Raw genomic sequence first — 17368 nt, 5'->3', positions numbered from 1 at the left:
ATTTAGACATTTTGTTATCATGGATTGCTTACTTTATCATACAAGCAAAGCAAAAGTAAAATTCGAGAATATTTACATTTAAACGGAGGGACATATTTGCGAGTTTCCGTAATGAGAAGATTAATAGCTTCATTTCGATGCACAGGATGGATTTATCTCTTGACAGAAAGTATTTTAAATTTCCTGATATGAATATATAAGAATTAAGATACTGCGTTGAAAAGAAAAATGAAAATAATTTATAAAAATAATTCATCGCATACATGAATGATATTGTCGTATTTTCTGAATGTAAATTTATTACACCATGATAATTTTCTTCAGAAATTTAAATTGCTGATAGTGGTAGAAAATAGCTTCTCTGCTCGACATGAATGGTTCCATAAACTGATTTTATTAACAAAAATCTATTTGGAAGTGTTAAAAAAATGGAGATTAATTATTGTCATATTTCCCGAATAGAAAATGTCTACGTTGTAAACAATTTTCAAATAAAATAATTGATTGGCAGAGAATTCTTCCTTTGATAAATATGAATATTATTGTAAAAATATTATTTTGTTAAAAATCAATCCTTTATTGTTAACTAAAATTTGCGCAGAAAAATGTAACATCTTCATAAAATATTTCTACACTAATATAATTTTTTTTCACGAAACATTAAAATGCTAACATTAGTATAGATGTCTTTTAAGCATAAATATGAATCATTCTGTAAAATTAATGTTTCACTAAAAGTCAAGCTGGTATCTTTTTTTTTAAAAAACAACTTTTGGAATTATCTTACTTTTGAATAAGAGAGATTACTCTCTTATATATATATATATATATATATATATATATATATATATATATATATATATATATATATATATATATATATATATATATATATATATATATATATATATACATATATACAAAAGTATTAGAATCAAGTTAATAGGAAAAACAAAAATCAAATAAAAATTAAACCAAAAAAATTATTAAAAAAATATTAAAAAAGAATCCGGCCTGAAGACTTTTTCAAGGGTCACCCTCAGGCAGGGATTCAAATAAAGGGATTTTTTCTGTGAGGACATACAGACATAAGCCTAATAATGATTCCTCGTGACCCGAAAATCCCCTGAAATTATGCTCAAGAGATATACCATTTATCCCTTTATTTATTTTTATTTGATTTTTGTTTTTCCTATTAACTTGATTCTAATACTTTTGTATCAATTCATCTGTGTTTTAGAAGTAGCTGCAATTGCGCTCTCTAAATACTATGAAGTTCCTTTTTGGTTTTAGTTTAAATAGGTAATAAATTTTAGTTGCGATTTCGAAACTGTTTTGTTTCGTTTTCATTTTAGTTTCGTTTTCAAACTTTTTCTTACTTTAGATTGGTTACTATATACATATATATATATATATAATATATATATATATATATATATATATATTTGCAAAATATCTGTAACTGAAATAGATGGAGAATACTTCCTTTTCTAAATATGGACAATGAAATAAAAAATTATTTCCTGAAAAATCGATGTTTAAGCGTTAAAAATACCGACGCGCAAAATGAAAAATCTGGGGACAACGTATTCCATGCGCTCAGAGCTGGAATCAGTCAAGTAGTGATAAGAAATTAAATTGTGATGATACTCGATTTAAATGATAAGATGTTTAAAAAAAAGAAAAACATGATTCCGTTTCGTCATTTTTGTCCGCCCTATTTCACTTCTGAGTCTTCATCACTTGAAGTTCCGTCATTAGATAGAAAAAGAAACCCAAGGGCCTACTACAGGAAACTCATGACCTACCTATACCATGCAAAAGAAACCGCTTAAAGCGATTCTCCGCATACTTTCGGGTTTCTCATTCACTTTCTTCGGTGGAAACGATGTTCCGTAATCAAATAAATAAACAGAAAAAAATAAAATAAAATTTAACCCAGACGCTTGTAAAATTGGTCACGAAAAGCCCCGGGCATTTGGAAACCAGTTTTTTTCTTCACTTCCTGCGCGACCTCAGCAACAGCTACAATTTCGTTAATAAAGTGGGAAAAACTGATAAATGAACCTAGCTACATCCAGCCTCTTTGTGGGTCAGTGGACTAATGTAGCAGTTCAGAGAATACAACTGAGCAAACGCAAGCCATCTCTGATTTCAGCATACCTGACATTCAAATAAAACGATTCTAACCGTTTTCAATTTTAAAATATGAAATTAATTATTTGCTCGAAAGTAAAGAATCACATATGAGATGTTCACCAGTGAAATCAGTTAACTCCACTTTTTGATTTATACACACATTATATATATTGTATTTCAGAGTAAAGCATTTTGATATGCTCCTAATTTTTTATATTCAGAATAACTTTATCCAGCAACAAGTTTCAAGGCTACTTAATGAAAGAAAATTATGGACAATTGAAAAAATATTTTTTCTAGAAGCTGATTGTTTTAACTCCATACTCTTGAAGAAATCCACTGCAACTTGCATGGCATTCCAGTCTATGTGCATGTGTGTACAGAAATAAGAGCTGAATTTTATATAATGAAATTTTACGTAGGAGGTTATATAAGATTCAAATTTTGCCATTAACCAGTCACATACGAAAAGAATCCAAAATTTTGCCATTAACCAGCCACATACGAAAAGAATCCAAAATTTTGCCATTAACCAGTCACATACGAAAAGAATCCAAAATTTTGCCATTAACCAGTCACATACGAAAATAATCCAAAATTTTCTCTCACAAGATGATTCATTCAAAATAATCAAAAACTGTATTTTTTTAAAATCGTACATAATTTTGTTCTAATGACTCATCAATGTTTTTTCATTAAAAAAAAATCCATTAGAAAAATCTATCTTCAACAGAAAAGTAACTATTATAGGAGTAACAGTTCAGTTGACTGAACATGTATGTGCTGAATAGAATTAAAAAGGTTCAAATCCCACGACATACTATTCAAATATGACTTTAGTTAAGATTCAGAATTTAATGTTATTAATATTAGAAAATCTTAACAGAAGGACCACCAGGTCTGAAAAAGGAAAACCAGCCTTTATTACATCCTGCAGATGAAAAGAACAAAGATATGATAGGCTTTTTTAAATATATTCCTCCTATTAAATAAGATTACTTAAAAAAATTAAAATCATATCGTCATGATGGTACTTCAAAAAGAGTTGATGAAGATATAAGTTATGTTTCTGAATAATCAATTTAAATAAACTAATAATAATTACTATAAGTTTAAAACTAATTATTATTATCGTAAATATTACTTTTTCTTTTGCCATATCTATTAACTCCCTCAGTCATGCCATATTCTTAATAATAATAATAATAATAATAATTCAAAAGATATGTTATTTTGTATTTTTTATAATTAATTAAATAAAGGCTGCATCTTCAATAATACATTCTACAATGTTTATTGAAATTTATATTTAAAAATGAATTTTTGAAAATAAAATGTTTTGTCTTATCATTTTTCTCCGTTTTTTGTTTTACAAAGTGAATCGATTCGAAAACGGAAACAGCAAATAAAATTTTAGGCATTGTTTATTTTGTTCGGTAACGTAACAAACTAAAAATGTTTGTGTTAGTTTAAAAATAAACAATAAAAAATTGACAAGATCTTTTGGTAAAAGTCTCAATTCAATTAGAATAACTGATCTTATCTTGTACAATTAAGTCGCATGAAATTTAACTTTAAAAATAACTCTGCAGAGAATTTATTTATTGGTAGCAATTTCATTCTCATTACTAATATGTTTTTAATAGTTATCGAGTACAAAAAAAGCATATGCTCTAAAAACGTTCTTTTATTCTGGATATATAATAGTTTAAAAAATTAAATACATTTATCAGATGAATACTTTGATAATAGTAGTTAATAGATGTCATTATATGATTCAAAATTTTTAAAACTGAAAAGAAACGTCAGAATGCTCAAAAAAGAAAACTCATCTTTTAATAAAACATTAAAATCTGCGTTCTTTTAACGTATCATTAAAAATTGGCAGCCCAAATCCATTTAAAGTAATCTAGATTAATACCACAGTTTAAAAAAAATCAGAAATCAATAAATAAATCTTCTGAACAGGTCAAATATCACAATACATTACAGCTACCTTATTCACTTTTTACTTTTTCCATTTTGATACTTGGTTTGAGAGAACCATTCATCTCGTTTGGTTTTTCTAACATACATTAAGAAAATGATGAAGGAAACGTTCAACCAATGAATCAGCGATTGCCACTTTTCAAATAACAATTTACACTTAAATTTAATTTTAAATTAAGAAACTTTCAAGTTGAATTTAAGAAATGATGTGTTATCATATAGCATAAAGAAGAATACATTATTGAATGAACCTAAGGAATAAATTGAACAATATTTCGTTGCTAACATGAAATATTTATAGCAGTAAAAAATGGATAAGCAGTTGCTGAATTAAAGAACAAAATTCACGAACTAATATAGGGCGTACTCACCTTCCAAGTTCTTCATTCAGGGCGTATTCAGTTTTAACATCTTTCCCTTTTTTCACTACGACATGCCTAGGCTGAAAGTCTGGTTCAGGGTCTATAAAAAGGAGAATAAATTTCAGATATTGTCACTATTATATCAAAATGTTGCATGTCAAATTTTACAAGACAATTTATTTATGCAAAATAAAATGTTGTTTCAAAATGTTATATCTCGCTAATGGCTCCAGCCATTGCAACAAAATGTACGTTTTGTTGTGCTTGGTTTTTCAAGAACGGCTTTATGAGATAATAATAAAAATCAATAATGGAACTTTCAAGTATGCGATTAATTTTTTTCTGTGATTGTAAATATGGGCACATTTCGGGACACTCTCTTGTACAAGAATATAAAGATGGAAAGAGAGAAGTAAGTATTTGTCTAAGATCAACAGATTTCTCAGTAAGATATTTAGAATCTAGGAAACGGAATTCATTTGTAGCAGAATGCTCATGGCAGAGTAAGTATTTACCATCACATACAAGAAATATTTAATCAATATCCTGTGTGAAGCATTAACGGAAGTATTAATCGTTATATTGCTCTATTTCTTAATACTTGAAGCAACGATGCTGAAAAAAACATGCTCTTTGCTCAGATATGATACATTGCTGAATTGAATTTGTATTCTGAAAATTTCCAGCAAATCTCTTTTTTTTCTAGGCTCGTCTAGGCTTTGTCTCTGCTTTAATGTCTTATGTTCCATTCAATTCAATGTTTTTTTTTCATGTGATATACTATTTTCATGCGTTTATTAACAACAAAACTGAACATTTCATTACTGGATTATGCAATATTTAAGACAATCTATGAAATACATTTATTGCTGCGAGCTGGTTCCAAATGCTTTCTATTTAACGCTGCTCAAAGTCTGGCACAGCGTCTCGGTGATATTCCAGACTTTGAGCAACGTTAAACGTTACAACAAAGCTCTAATACTGCAACTACTATTTCTCTATTCTTTAATCTGCGGGGGTTGGTTACCTAATACATGACTGTTCTGGGGTTTATTTCTGGAAAAGTTTTTAAAATTGCTAGCAGTGACAATTGTTTTATCAGGGAGCAATAGTTATGATTATATTTGGAAAATTCGTTTGGAATACATTGAAAATTCATTTCCCCAAATATATTTACAGAGATTTTATGTAATATTTAGATACCGAGCTCTGTTTTGATGGAGTTGCATCATACAATTTTTAATCTTTTTATCACTTATACATTATTCAGTATACTTTATCAGGCTTGTGCTATTAAAAAAATTTAAACTTCTTGGAGGACTTTCAAACAATAGTTACAATCATTTAAAAATACATTTTTACAACACTTTCTTTATGGCGTTTCATAATACAAAAATATAATTTCTAAAGCTTTATGAGATTTTTCTTTTTCCTTTCTTTAAACAGAGTGCATTGAATTCAGTGAATAAGTTTGACGAATTTACGAATCGAAGTTATGAATAAATTAGACAGAATTTATTGATAAAATTTCAGTGAAAAATGCACAAATATATACATTGAAGGTCATTTGAAAAATGGAAATGCTTTTAAAAATAATTAAAGCACTGAAAAAAATAACTAAATTTCATTGGTCGTATTACTTGACATTCATCTTAGATGAGAAAAAATGGAATTTTAATTATATTTTTATATTATAAAAGTATTCAATAAAATTCCAATATTCTCTCAGTTATTTGTTCGCACTTTAATTGTACATGAATCGAAATATATTCAAACAATAGCTGTGTACAAATAGCATATTCTTTTTCTTGGTTGCCGTTCTTTCTAACGTGAATCATCTATAAATCAAATTAAAAATAAATCATTGGCAATGTCTATTGAAACGGTTTGCTAGTTTCATTTAAAGCAATATCTTAAATGCACAGTGAAAAAGAAGCAATTTAAATGCAAAGCTATTTTTTTTTCTATTACCAGGTCAAATTCCATACAGCGTAATCAGTTAAAAATCAGTTGAGCCATATCGAAAGAATAATATGAAACATAACAGAAGAGAGAAAAATATAACCTTAACAAAGATTAAGAAATTTCAACCAGACTTCCGCCATTTTTAAAAAAAATTCTGATACGTATATAGATCCATTTGCATGTCTATATTATATCCGGGAATTATTCTGAAGATGTGGCCATTACTTTTGTTTCAGCAAATTACAGATGAACACGATAATGGATTATTATGCATCCTTCAAGCAGGAAAGCTATCCGGCTTTTCTTCTATCGCGTTCTTAAAAAATATCTTCTTGTTAAACACGTTTTCTTCCAGAACGAAAAATGAAGCCTATTAGGAAGCGTCGTTTCTCTTTCCTTCTAGAAAATAGGATGGAATGTTTTATTCGAGAAAGAAAATTATACAACAAGAAACGCGACTTTTGAGCTCTTTTATCTTGTTTTCTTGGAAAAAAAGAAGAAATCAATAAACATACTAGTGAACAATAAAATCTGATTTCAAACCATGACTATTACCAAATCAGACTATTGAACGCAACCTTTTAAATTGAGCGAATCAATAATTTTGAAATATTTAAATATTTTTTTTTTGTTTAATATGTTTTCGCAACGAAATTTTTTATACGCTCATTAATGAAATCTTTTCCTGGTTATTTTGAGCTATGACGGCAACTGATTACTGATACAAGGAGGCTAGGAATAGCAAATTCATGATCTTAGAATAGAATAGTGAAAGCCAAGAAATAAATTCTTTCTATCTCTGTTTGTATTCCATTACAATTTTTTTCCCCAAATTCTAAGGAACATTAATTAGTTGGAGAATATTAGTATATTTTTATGCGGGGATGAAAAATAATGGGTTTGATATGTAGAAATAACAAATGTTTATGTTTTTTTGTGTGTGTGTTTTTTTAGGATTTATAATTTTAAAAAGTTGTTGAAATTCTAACAAGTAATTGTGTAAATGGGAAAATGAAATGTCCTTTTCATTATAAAGATATCTTTTTTATACATTTTTCAATATTTACACTAATTTGAAAAATTAGAAAGACAAAAGGAATATTAGAAGAATCCAGTAATTTCATTAAAAAAATCTTGCTGATCTTTAACTTCATCCCATACTCAAGAGCTATTGTTACTTTTGCTGATGTTATACAGACAACAGAGACTTTTCTTTTGTTATTCATAATTAAAAAAAAATAATTTATTGGTTTTAGCTTTGTATAAGTCAATTTTTATGTATTAAAAATACTTTCAAAAATTCGTATTGGTACAGAAAATTGACAGATACATAAATATGCAGATAAGTGATCTTATTTATGAGCAATTACTTAATGATTTGGGATTTCTTCATATAGTAGAATAAAAGCTAAAGCAACACTAGTATTGTATAAGTTTTTAAAGAAATTTTTAACGAAGTGAAACAAAACCTATGCAAAGCTACATAAAATCTATTGATTCCCATGACGAAATCTTTTGCATTTTAGATAATTGCACAAATTCGAATTGGTACAGAAAATTGACAGATACATAAATATGCAGATAAGTGATCTTATTTATGAGCAATTACTTAATGACTTGGGATTTCTTCATATAGTAGAATAACAGCTAAAGCAACACTAGTATTGCATAATTTTTTAAAGAAATTTTTAACGAAGTGAAACAAAACCGATGCAAAGCTTCATGAAATCTATTGATTCCCTTGACGAAATCTTTTGCATTTTAGATAATTGCACATAAAAAAATAGACAAGAGAAATTATTTGAACAGATTTTTAAATTCATCCTGAGCTTTATTCAGATAAAATCTGAAGTGTATTGTATGATATTTTATGATTTAAAAGACGTTGGCCAGAATTTAAAATAAGGAAATAAAAAGCATATTATTTAGAAAAATTCTAAAATATTTTAATCTCTTCTATTAAATTCTTCAGACAAGATTTTCATTTAACAACTCTTTTATAGGCATAATCTGATGTATTTGATCCCCCCCCCAGATATCGCAGATACACAGATACACCCGATACACAGTCGCTTTTGGTAAACGACTCAACTCTTGTTTGCAGCCTCAAGTCTTTTTCTGGAGCTCATTACCACAAAGATATCACATAGGTTAATTATTATTTCAGGATAATTTATGATAAGTTTGAAATGTTATTTTGTGGAGAAACATTCTCCTGTGGGATTTTGGCTACGTGCAAGTAAGCCATACCAAGAATTTTTTTTTTAAAAAAGGGAGAAATTTTTGTATGAAGCTCAAAATTTCCTTGGCACTCCTTTTTCTTCTGAAATCTTGATATCAAATGAATCAGTTATTTTCGGCAATTTCTGGAACATAAAGAAATTCTTTTAGAAAATAAGAAACATTTTGCTGCAATCTTCAAGATTTAATTATCCTCCCACTTGAAACTGCCATGGCGTGAAGGTATGGAGAGGGATGTGCCAGCTCCGGTGTTGTCCTCGTCATCTGACAGCGGTTCAAAATTACGAGGTCCATCCCGAAAAACCCTAATGTTGCTTTAAAAAACAGGACGTTAATATAACTAAAACCAAAATCAAGATTTAATTATGAATTGATTTGATACATCACTGTTAAGAGCTTACACGACAGTAAGTGAAAAAAGTTGAAGAATAGTAATATTTTGTAAATTAAACTTTGTATTTTGACTCTATTGATCTATATTTTTCTTTTGTTTGACTATTTTTTCCTTTATTTCAAATGACTAAATTTTATCAATCACTAATGAAAATTAAGAAAAAACCCTATTCAACAATTTTCGGTGCGTGAAAAAGTAGAAAGACACATGCTAAAATAATTATTTTTGAAGACATTGTAAACTTTAAAAGTTGGTGTCAGGTACAGTTATTTATTTCTATATAGGCCTTTAAAGTATTGATCATTAATTTGTTCTGAAAAATTCAGTGTTCATCATTTATCTAAAAAAATCTTGTGTCTTTCTACTTTTTTCACGCAATGCAAATGACAATCGAAGGTCACCGTACAAGTAATTCTGTATGAACATGATTTATAGGGAACACCTGTTTCAGTCATGATCAGAAACGCTGTTTGAATAATTAAAATTTTTTCATTGTGTTATCATATTAATGTTTGACTTTCTGAGATTTATTTGTTCAATTTTATTCATATTTATTACGAATATTTCTTGAAAATATTTTTTATCAATATGTAATTATTATTTTTTGATGAGTAGAGTTAATTTTTGTAAATTCATGTTCCAAAATCTTGTCTTTTTCCTTTCCACATCTTAAGTAGAGAGTGCGTCTGATTCAAAGGGCCAATACCCTTTGAGGAAAAGTTGGCAAATAAATAGCTAAATTATAGCTAAATATTTCGTAATTGAAAGTAAACTGTTGGGTTAATCACCCAGAAGCGTAGTGAATTGTAATTAACAAATCAATTAACTGCGAACTGTGGCAATTGTCATTCAGAAGTGTAGTTTGGAATTCAAATGTCAGCTATATAAATCTATTTCAAATCAATGCTTTTTCGACAGAATACCAAGGCTTCTTTTTCATAGTTTAATTATTGTTCATAGTTTTTTATTTACTGCGAAAATGTTTATCAGCATTTTACTACTGCGAAACTGTTAAAATGCATACCCCCAGCCCTTTTTTTTTGTTGTTACATAAACATTACGTTTTCAGATCATATGATGGTTATTTGGGGACAGATTTTGTAATCCTGAAAAATGGTCAGATGACGAGGATGGCACATCAGCCGACAAATCTCCTCCCCTGAGTTTTCCTCCAATTTTTGCATTTCCTCCCAAGATGTTTGAATCTCATATCCATACATGACAGGTCTTTAATAGAGTCCGGCTTCTAATCTGGGATCCTCTAACCTTGAAGATGAATTCTTACCACTAAGCCACTGTAACCCCACATTATCTAAGTAAATTAAAAAAATTTATATATACCCATTATATTTAAAATTTAAAAAAAATCGTTCTAATTTTAGTCTTAACGCAATGCTGCTAAAAGAACGACGAACGAAATACTGTTTTAAGTACGCATCTCCGCCCCACAATTATGAAATCCTTATCATGCACGATTGTCCTTACATTATGAGCTTCTCTTTACATTAGGTTGGTATTTTTTATTTTATAATTATTGAAGATCTATGGAAACTAAATGCCATGCACATAAATTGAGTTTGAACAAATCACTTTTTAGAAACAAACTAATTACGGAAAGAGGAAGAGGAAATTAATTATCTTTATACTGTTTCGTTATTAATGAACGAGGAAGAATGAAGTAATTGGTATTGGAAACAACTGAAGTGCTAAGGAACAGCATTCATTCATTCATAACAAAAAAATGAAATAAAATAGAAATGAACAATTGTTGTTCACGCTTTAATATCAGGAATATCTTTCTTCCAACATTTTAATTTATAAATAATTTTCATTTTTATCTTAGCCGTTATTAGAATTTTTGCTCCTTGAAATTTATAAAATTAATATCAGAATGTTATATAGAATTATATAGGAATTATTTATTCCGGCATTAAACTCAGATTACTATCAGAAAAAATAATCTCAATTTGTTTTCGATGCCGACTAATATAAAACTAAGCATGGTGTTTGGTGTATTTATCTAAGTATATAAAAATTTTATACATATAGGCTGCTAAGTAATATTAGGTAATACCTTGACTGCTGTTTTCAAAAGTCAGTCATAAAAATGCTTTTAAAACTTTTTAAAAGAATTCATAGATTTTCTTTATTCATTCATTGCTTAAGCAAATCTGCAGTAACTGGTGGAATAATAAAATTAATATGATGCCACTGTTATGAGAGAAAACATCTCATATTGAACGAGTTTTTAAATACAATTAATAAAGCGTTTTTCTGAACTTTTTAGAAATTAAGTATACTGCATTCGTTGTACAATAATTGTACAATGCATTCGTTGTACAATACTGCATTCGTTGTACAATAATTGTACAATACTGCATTCGTTGTACAATAATTGTACAATGCATTCGTTGTACAATACTGCATTCGTTGTACAATAATTGTACAATGCATTCGTTGTACAATACTGCATTCGTTGTACAATACTGCATTCGTTGTACAATACTGCATTCGTTGTACAATAATTGTACAATGCATTCGTTGTACAATAATTGTACAATGCATTCGTTGTACAATACTGCATTCGTGTACAATAATTGTACAATGCATTCGTTGTACAATACTGCATTCGTTGTACAATACTGCATTCGTTGTACAATAATTGTACAATGCATTCGTTGTACAATACTGCATTCGTTGTACAATAATTGTACAATGCATTCGTTGTACAATACTGCATTCGTTGTACAATAATTGTACAATGCATTCGTTGTACAATAATTGTACAATGCATTCGTTGTACAATAATTGTACAATGCATTCGTTGTACAATAATTGTACAATGCATTCGTTGTACAATAATTGTACAATGCATTCGTTGTACAATAATTGTACAATGCATTCGTTGTACAATAATTGTACAATGCATTCGTTGTACAATAATTGTACAATGCATTCGTTGTACAATAATTGTACAATGCATTCGTTGTACAATAATTGTACAATGCATTCGTTGTACAATACTGCATTCGTTGTACAATAATTGTACAATGCATTCGTTGTATAATTTGGTGCACGTCTGGACCAGAACAAAAAAACAAGGCGTAAAAGCAATTCTTCTAAAGAAAGAATTATTGGTAACTGTCTCTGAAAACGCTAAGCAAGGAAACGTTTATCTCCATTTCCTCTAACAGACACTATGGCTTACTGGAAGATCCTCGCTTCCGGAATCAGAATGTCTCGAATTTCAAACCCAATTTTGCTTCAAAGATTTGACATGGAACTCGATAAATTTCTTGTGAGTCATACACCCTTACGATTCAAAGTCACGATATCTATTTCTTATTTGCACCTGCCCAATTTCCAAAAAGCTCTTTAATCCAATCTATCAATGAAAATATAAAATAAAGAATCTGACATAATTATTTCCTTTTGTGTAATAGATTGCCTTATTTTTTCCCCATTTTTTTAATCGCAAGAATTTTTTAACAGAGAGTAGACTGATCTCGATTTTTATGAATAATCTGTTTTAAAACATTTGATAAGTGAAATCAATCGTTTTGCCTTACGAAATAAATGTAAGCTGCACGAAAGCAAGAATTTTACAACAAATCTAAAAGACTTACCATCAAGATCTGTCTCGTCAACATAGATTGACATTGTTTACAAGAAGAGTTTGAAGATACGGCAATCTGAAAATATAAAAGAAGTGTCACGAAGAGTTTTAACTAAACATAATTATTTTATTAAATATGCATTTCATTTAAATAATTTAGAGATTTTGAAGGAAACAAGCATGTTTGACAATGAAACGTGCATTTTAAAATCTTGCAGAATGATCTTTTACATTATGCCTAAGAATATTCACATTTTTTGAAATCTTCTATAAAAATCACTTCGTGAAATACTAAACGTGCTAGAATACACATCACAAACGTATACATATTCCGAAACTTCATTATCATTAAACTACGACATTTCTCTGAAAATTGCATGTTAGAGCAAACTTGTGTGTCAGTTGCTCGAAATATGGAATAATGCTTTTTTATCGTATATATGAATTCTCCATCTGAAAAATTTCTTAAATCGCTGTTCAGATGAAACGTTTGCAAGAATTAGCAGTTTTGAAATGAAACGAATTACTAGTTATATGTAATAGTATAATAATATATTATAACATAATGCTGCAATATAATATTCCATATATACCAGCCAACGGAAATCACTACAGTAAAAATAAACAAAAATTCCAGAAGATTAAAGATGATGATTTACTGAGACAGTTTTTAATCAAAGTTCCCCATTTTGCCTATTAAATTAACAATATATTAAAAATGTACCGTTTTGAGGCTTCTACACCTTCTAATTCCTTAAGGATCGACAAATTTCTTGTAACCTATCAGACAGTTGATCTCAGAATACTGAAATAAGTGAATTGCCAAATAAAATTAAATTGGTTCAAGCTGCCGAAGTTTCTGCGAAATGTCACAATTATTATAAACATATTGGACATTTTCAAAATTTTTTTTTATTTTAAACCTGCCTTAGAAATTTTGTCAATTTTTCTTTGTCAGTGTGTGAAAAAAAAGTTTTAAAACACTCTAAACCTCACCCAACCACCCACCAACACCAACACACACACACAAACACTCACGCACACACACAAAAAAAAAATCACAAAATGCTAATTGATGATTTGAGATGCCTTTCTGAACTTTGGAAAAGGCTTATAAATTGCATTACATCTTTAAAACCATTATTTTTTCTACTTAAATTTTTGATACAGCAGATAGACACGTTTTTTTTTAATATTAACTTATGAATGCCAAAATACATTTAAAAATAAAAAGCATTAAATTAAGTGGAAACAATAAGCAAATTTTCATCTTTATATAAGCCAGTGAAATATTTTCATAGAAGAGATATATTTTCAACAATGTGAAAATATTTTACTCTTGACAAATTTAATATGTATTAACGCAAATTACCAGACTGTCTAACGCGGAAACCAGACAAAATCTGGAGACTGTTCAAGATTTCTCAGAATTTCTTTGACCTTGAGGCCAATCAGGAAATTCTGTTAGTATTTATTACATCCATATAAGCGTCTGTGAGAATATAAAAAATTAATTGTACACTAACAAGCATTTAACTCCTTGCTCACAGCTAGTGACGAAACTCTTGATGGGTCATTTTCAGCATTTAATGATAGCTCAGTCATCAAATACAGGGCAAGGAATTGATCTATGTAGCCTTCAGGAAACAAAACAGCTCGTTTAAAATTAACCGGTTTTTCTTTTACATGAATAGTCCTTGATATAGCATCAAACTTGACATTTGTATGACAATATTATTCTTTGTTCTGATTTGTGTATCGGTTAATGAATTGCAATCTGAGACGAAATTCCTAATTAGTTGTTTATTTCCTAAAATTTTCGGATTGCTCTCGTCGAAATTTCCCATTTTAGTGTTTTATATGAGGGAGAGAAAATGGTCAATAACATAAAAATATCTTATCATTTTAAAAGTCAATTTCAATTTATGCTAACTAATCAGAGGCTGCCTGTTTTTTAGTAAGCGTAGTTATAATATTTTTCGAAAATAAATGTTATTTAATTAAAAATTAATAATGATAGAAATATTTGGAGAAGGATTCAGTTTTAACAAAACAATAAAATATTTAAAGTATTGTCACAATCATAAGGTCAGTACAAAAAAACAAAACGAGCCTAAGTTTTAAAAATGCTTTTAATTTACATATACAAAAGATTTTTGTTTCATATATATATTAAAGAGATTAAAACATAGGAATTTAAAGCTATATGTAACTATAGCTGTATATAACTATATGTAAAACTTGAGGTGTATAAGCCTTAATATATACTTTTGGTAAATGATTAGGAAAGACATTCTCTTCAAATCATAACTTTATTCTTCTTATTAATGATTAAGTAAAATGTTCTTTTTTTAGCAGCTATTGAAACTTCTTTCTTTAAATTATATCGAAGAACTCGATCGACATGCTCATTACAGAGATGCAATATTCAAAAAAAGGAGAAAGTGACCAGAGCTTATATAAGTTCAAAAAGGAATTTTACTGATTCGTGATTTTCACGTGATACTGAAATTCATCGCAGGGGAGTCAAAGTTAGGTAGTCAGTCCCTCAGAAACGTTAGAAAGTAAGATCCACGTACAACTCAGAAGTTAAAGTGGTTTGGATTCATGTGGTTGGAAAAAAATATTTTAAGAAAAAAGCGCATAAAAGGAATTTGTTATATATATTACAAGCACATCAAAATAAATTGATACATATTGCCAATATTACTTATGATATTCTTGCCAAATGTTCAATGTCCATATCTGCTTAGATAAGAATTTCATATTGCTTTAAATGCGATTTGCTTTATTATGGTCTATACACCATTCTTGTTCATATGAAATTTCTATGTTCTTAAGGTAATGAAATCCATAAATTTGAAAATATGTGATCTTAGTATAGTCAGGAGATAGACGCCATTTGTAAAATGATGTATAGATTGTCTCAACTGTCTCACAACTTTATTCATTAAACGGAGATAACAAAGCTTATAGGCAAAGCTCACAGTCTTCAAAATATAAAAACATTACAGGAAAATTACTACATGTAATACATTATCAATCGGTGCTCAAGGATTATTTCAATAATCTGTGTCATCCAAATTATCTAGCCCTTGAGCGATCCAAGGCGGCTAAATTTTTCATCGATGTGAACTTTCGTACATTCCCAAGTGAGTGAGAAAATATTTGTTCTTTAGGAGATAAGCCACAGTTTTCTCAGCTTGCCGCTTAAGGATATTTTTCATTTCCTATATTTGAATCTAAATTTAACAATACCTTTCCATATATCTCTAAATGGATAATCATTTTGTTTTATAAGCTTGCGATTCCTTTATTTAATGATAAGTATTAGAATGTGACTAATTTTTTAAATATTCGTTTTTTCTACTAATTTTGAAAATATTTTGAGAATGAGACTTCAAGTCTCATTATTTAAGATTTCATAAAGCTTGTCTGAAATGCTGTTATCATTTAATATACTTCTCCTTATTACTGTTAGACACTATCTGACAATTTCATGGGGCCGCGGAGGCCTGGTGGTAAGATCTCGGCTGCGGGACCGGAGGGTTTCAGGTCCGAGGCTCGATTCCACCGAAGTACCGTCGTGTAAAGGAGTCTGTTGCACGTTAAATTCGTCAAAGCCAAACATCCTCCCACTGGTGCGGTGCGGTGTGGTGTGGTGTGGAGAGGGGGGTGCCAGCCTCGTCATCTGACCGCGGCTCAAAAATGCGAGGTCAGTCAAAAAATAGCCGTAGTGTTTCTTTACAACGGGATGTTAATATAACTAAACTGATAATTTCACAAAAAGTTCAATCGGAAAGATCGCATGAGAACACATCGAATTTTCTAGATGTTTCAATTTTAAAAAATCCTTGCAAGCCAAATAAACATGGCTTTTTTTTAAAGACTTCGCTTGTTTGGAAACCTTTAATAATTTTCACATAGTTAATAGCTGAGCTTGTTTTTGCATTTCTTTATTACTTATGCCGGGTTTATTTCTCATTTTCATTTTTTTGTGAACATATATTGGTTTGAAAGGGATCGGTAGTCGAAATGCTAATCCAAACAATGCGATGTAGCGTTTAAACTCAACTCATTAAAAAAATGTTGACACATGAGCATATATTAGACATCACTGCATCATCGCTTTACGATGTTTCTTATATTTTCTTCATAGATTATTTGATAATATAATTGTAGCTTAGTTTAATTTTAGCTAAGTTATATTAACAATTTAAAAAAAAAAAAAAAGGACAATTTTAGGGCGGATATCTTAATTTTGAACTTTGGTCAGATAACTCGTATAACTGAGCCTGCACCTCTCACTTTAAAATTCTTCAATACACCAACAGCAGAACATTCGACCATCCTTAGATATTACGTACATTAGGTCCGTAAGCCTGGTAGTTCTAATGGATGATACAGTGCCACAATACTATTGGGATATCATAAAAATGACGAGAGACAAATTTTTTCATATCCCGCAACTATTTTTCTTGCTCTTACCGAACATTCCTCCGATACTTGTGTTATCGGATGAATAAAAGTATCCACGCTTGTATTAAATGGCATGACAACAACATGGCTTATTAGCCACCGCAAGATATTTTGTTTTATTATTATGTTTAATTAGGGGTGAATGAGTTATATAAAGTTTAGTAAATATGACATGAAAACATA

At 29.2% G+C, this 17368-nt stretch overlaps 1 protein-coding gene across 1 annotated transcript in view; it reads right to left on the bottom strand.

Annotated features, from left to right (window-relative positions):
- LOC129960140 (myosin light chain kinase, smooth muscle-like) overlaps positions 1-17368 on the bottom strand; it is a 95918-nt gene that overhangs the window by 25309 nt on the left and 53241 nt on the right. Inside the window, exons 2-3 of the mRNA XM_056073317.1 lie at positions 12717-12782; positions 4500-4590 (exon numbers count right to left, since the gene is read on the bottom strand). Of these exons, the coding sequence (XP_055929292.1) occupies positions 4500-4590; positions 12717-12750 (125 nt within the window). The 5' untranslated portion in view covers positions 12751-12782. The remainder of the gene's footprint in view (positions 1-4499; positions 4591-12716; positions 12783-17368) is intronic.

The sequence above is a fragment of the Argiope bruennichi genome, chromosome X2, assembly GCF_947563725.1.
Source record: "Argiope bruennichi chromosome X2, qqArgBrue1.1, whole genome shotgun sequence".
NCBI classification, from domain to species: domain Eukaryota; kingdom Metazoa; phylum Arthropoda; class Arachnida; order Araneae; family Araneidae; genus Argiope; species Argiope bruennichi.
Note: the sequence above shows the minus strand (reverse complement) of the source record. Positions and strands in the feature narration are given on the sequence as shown.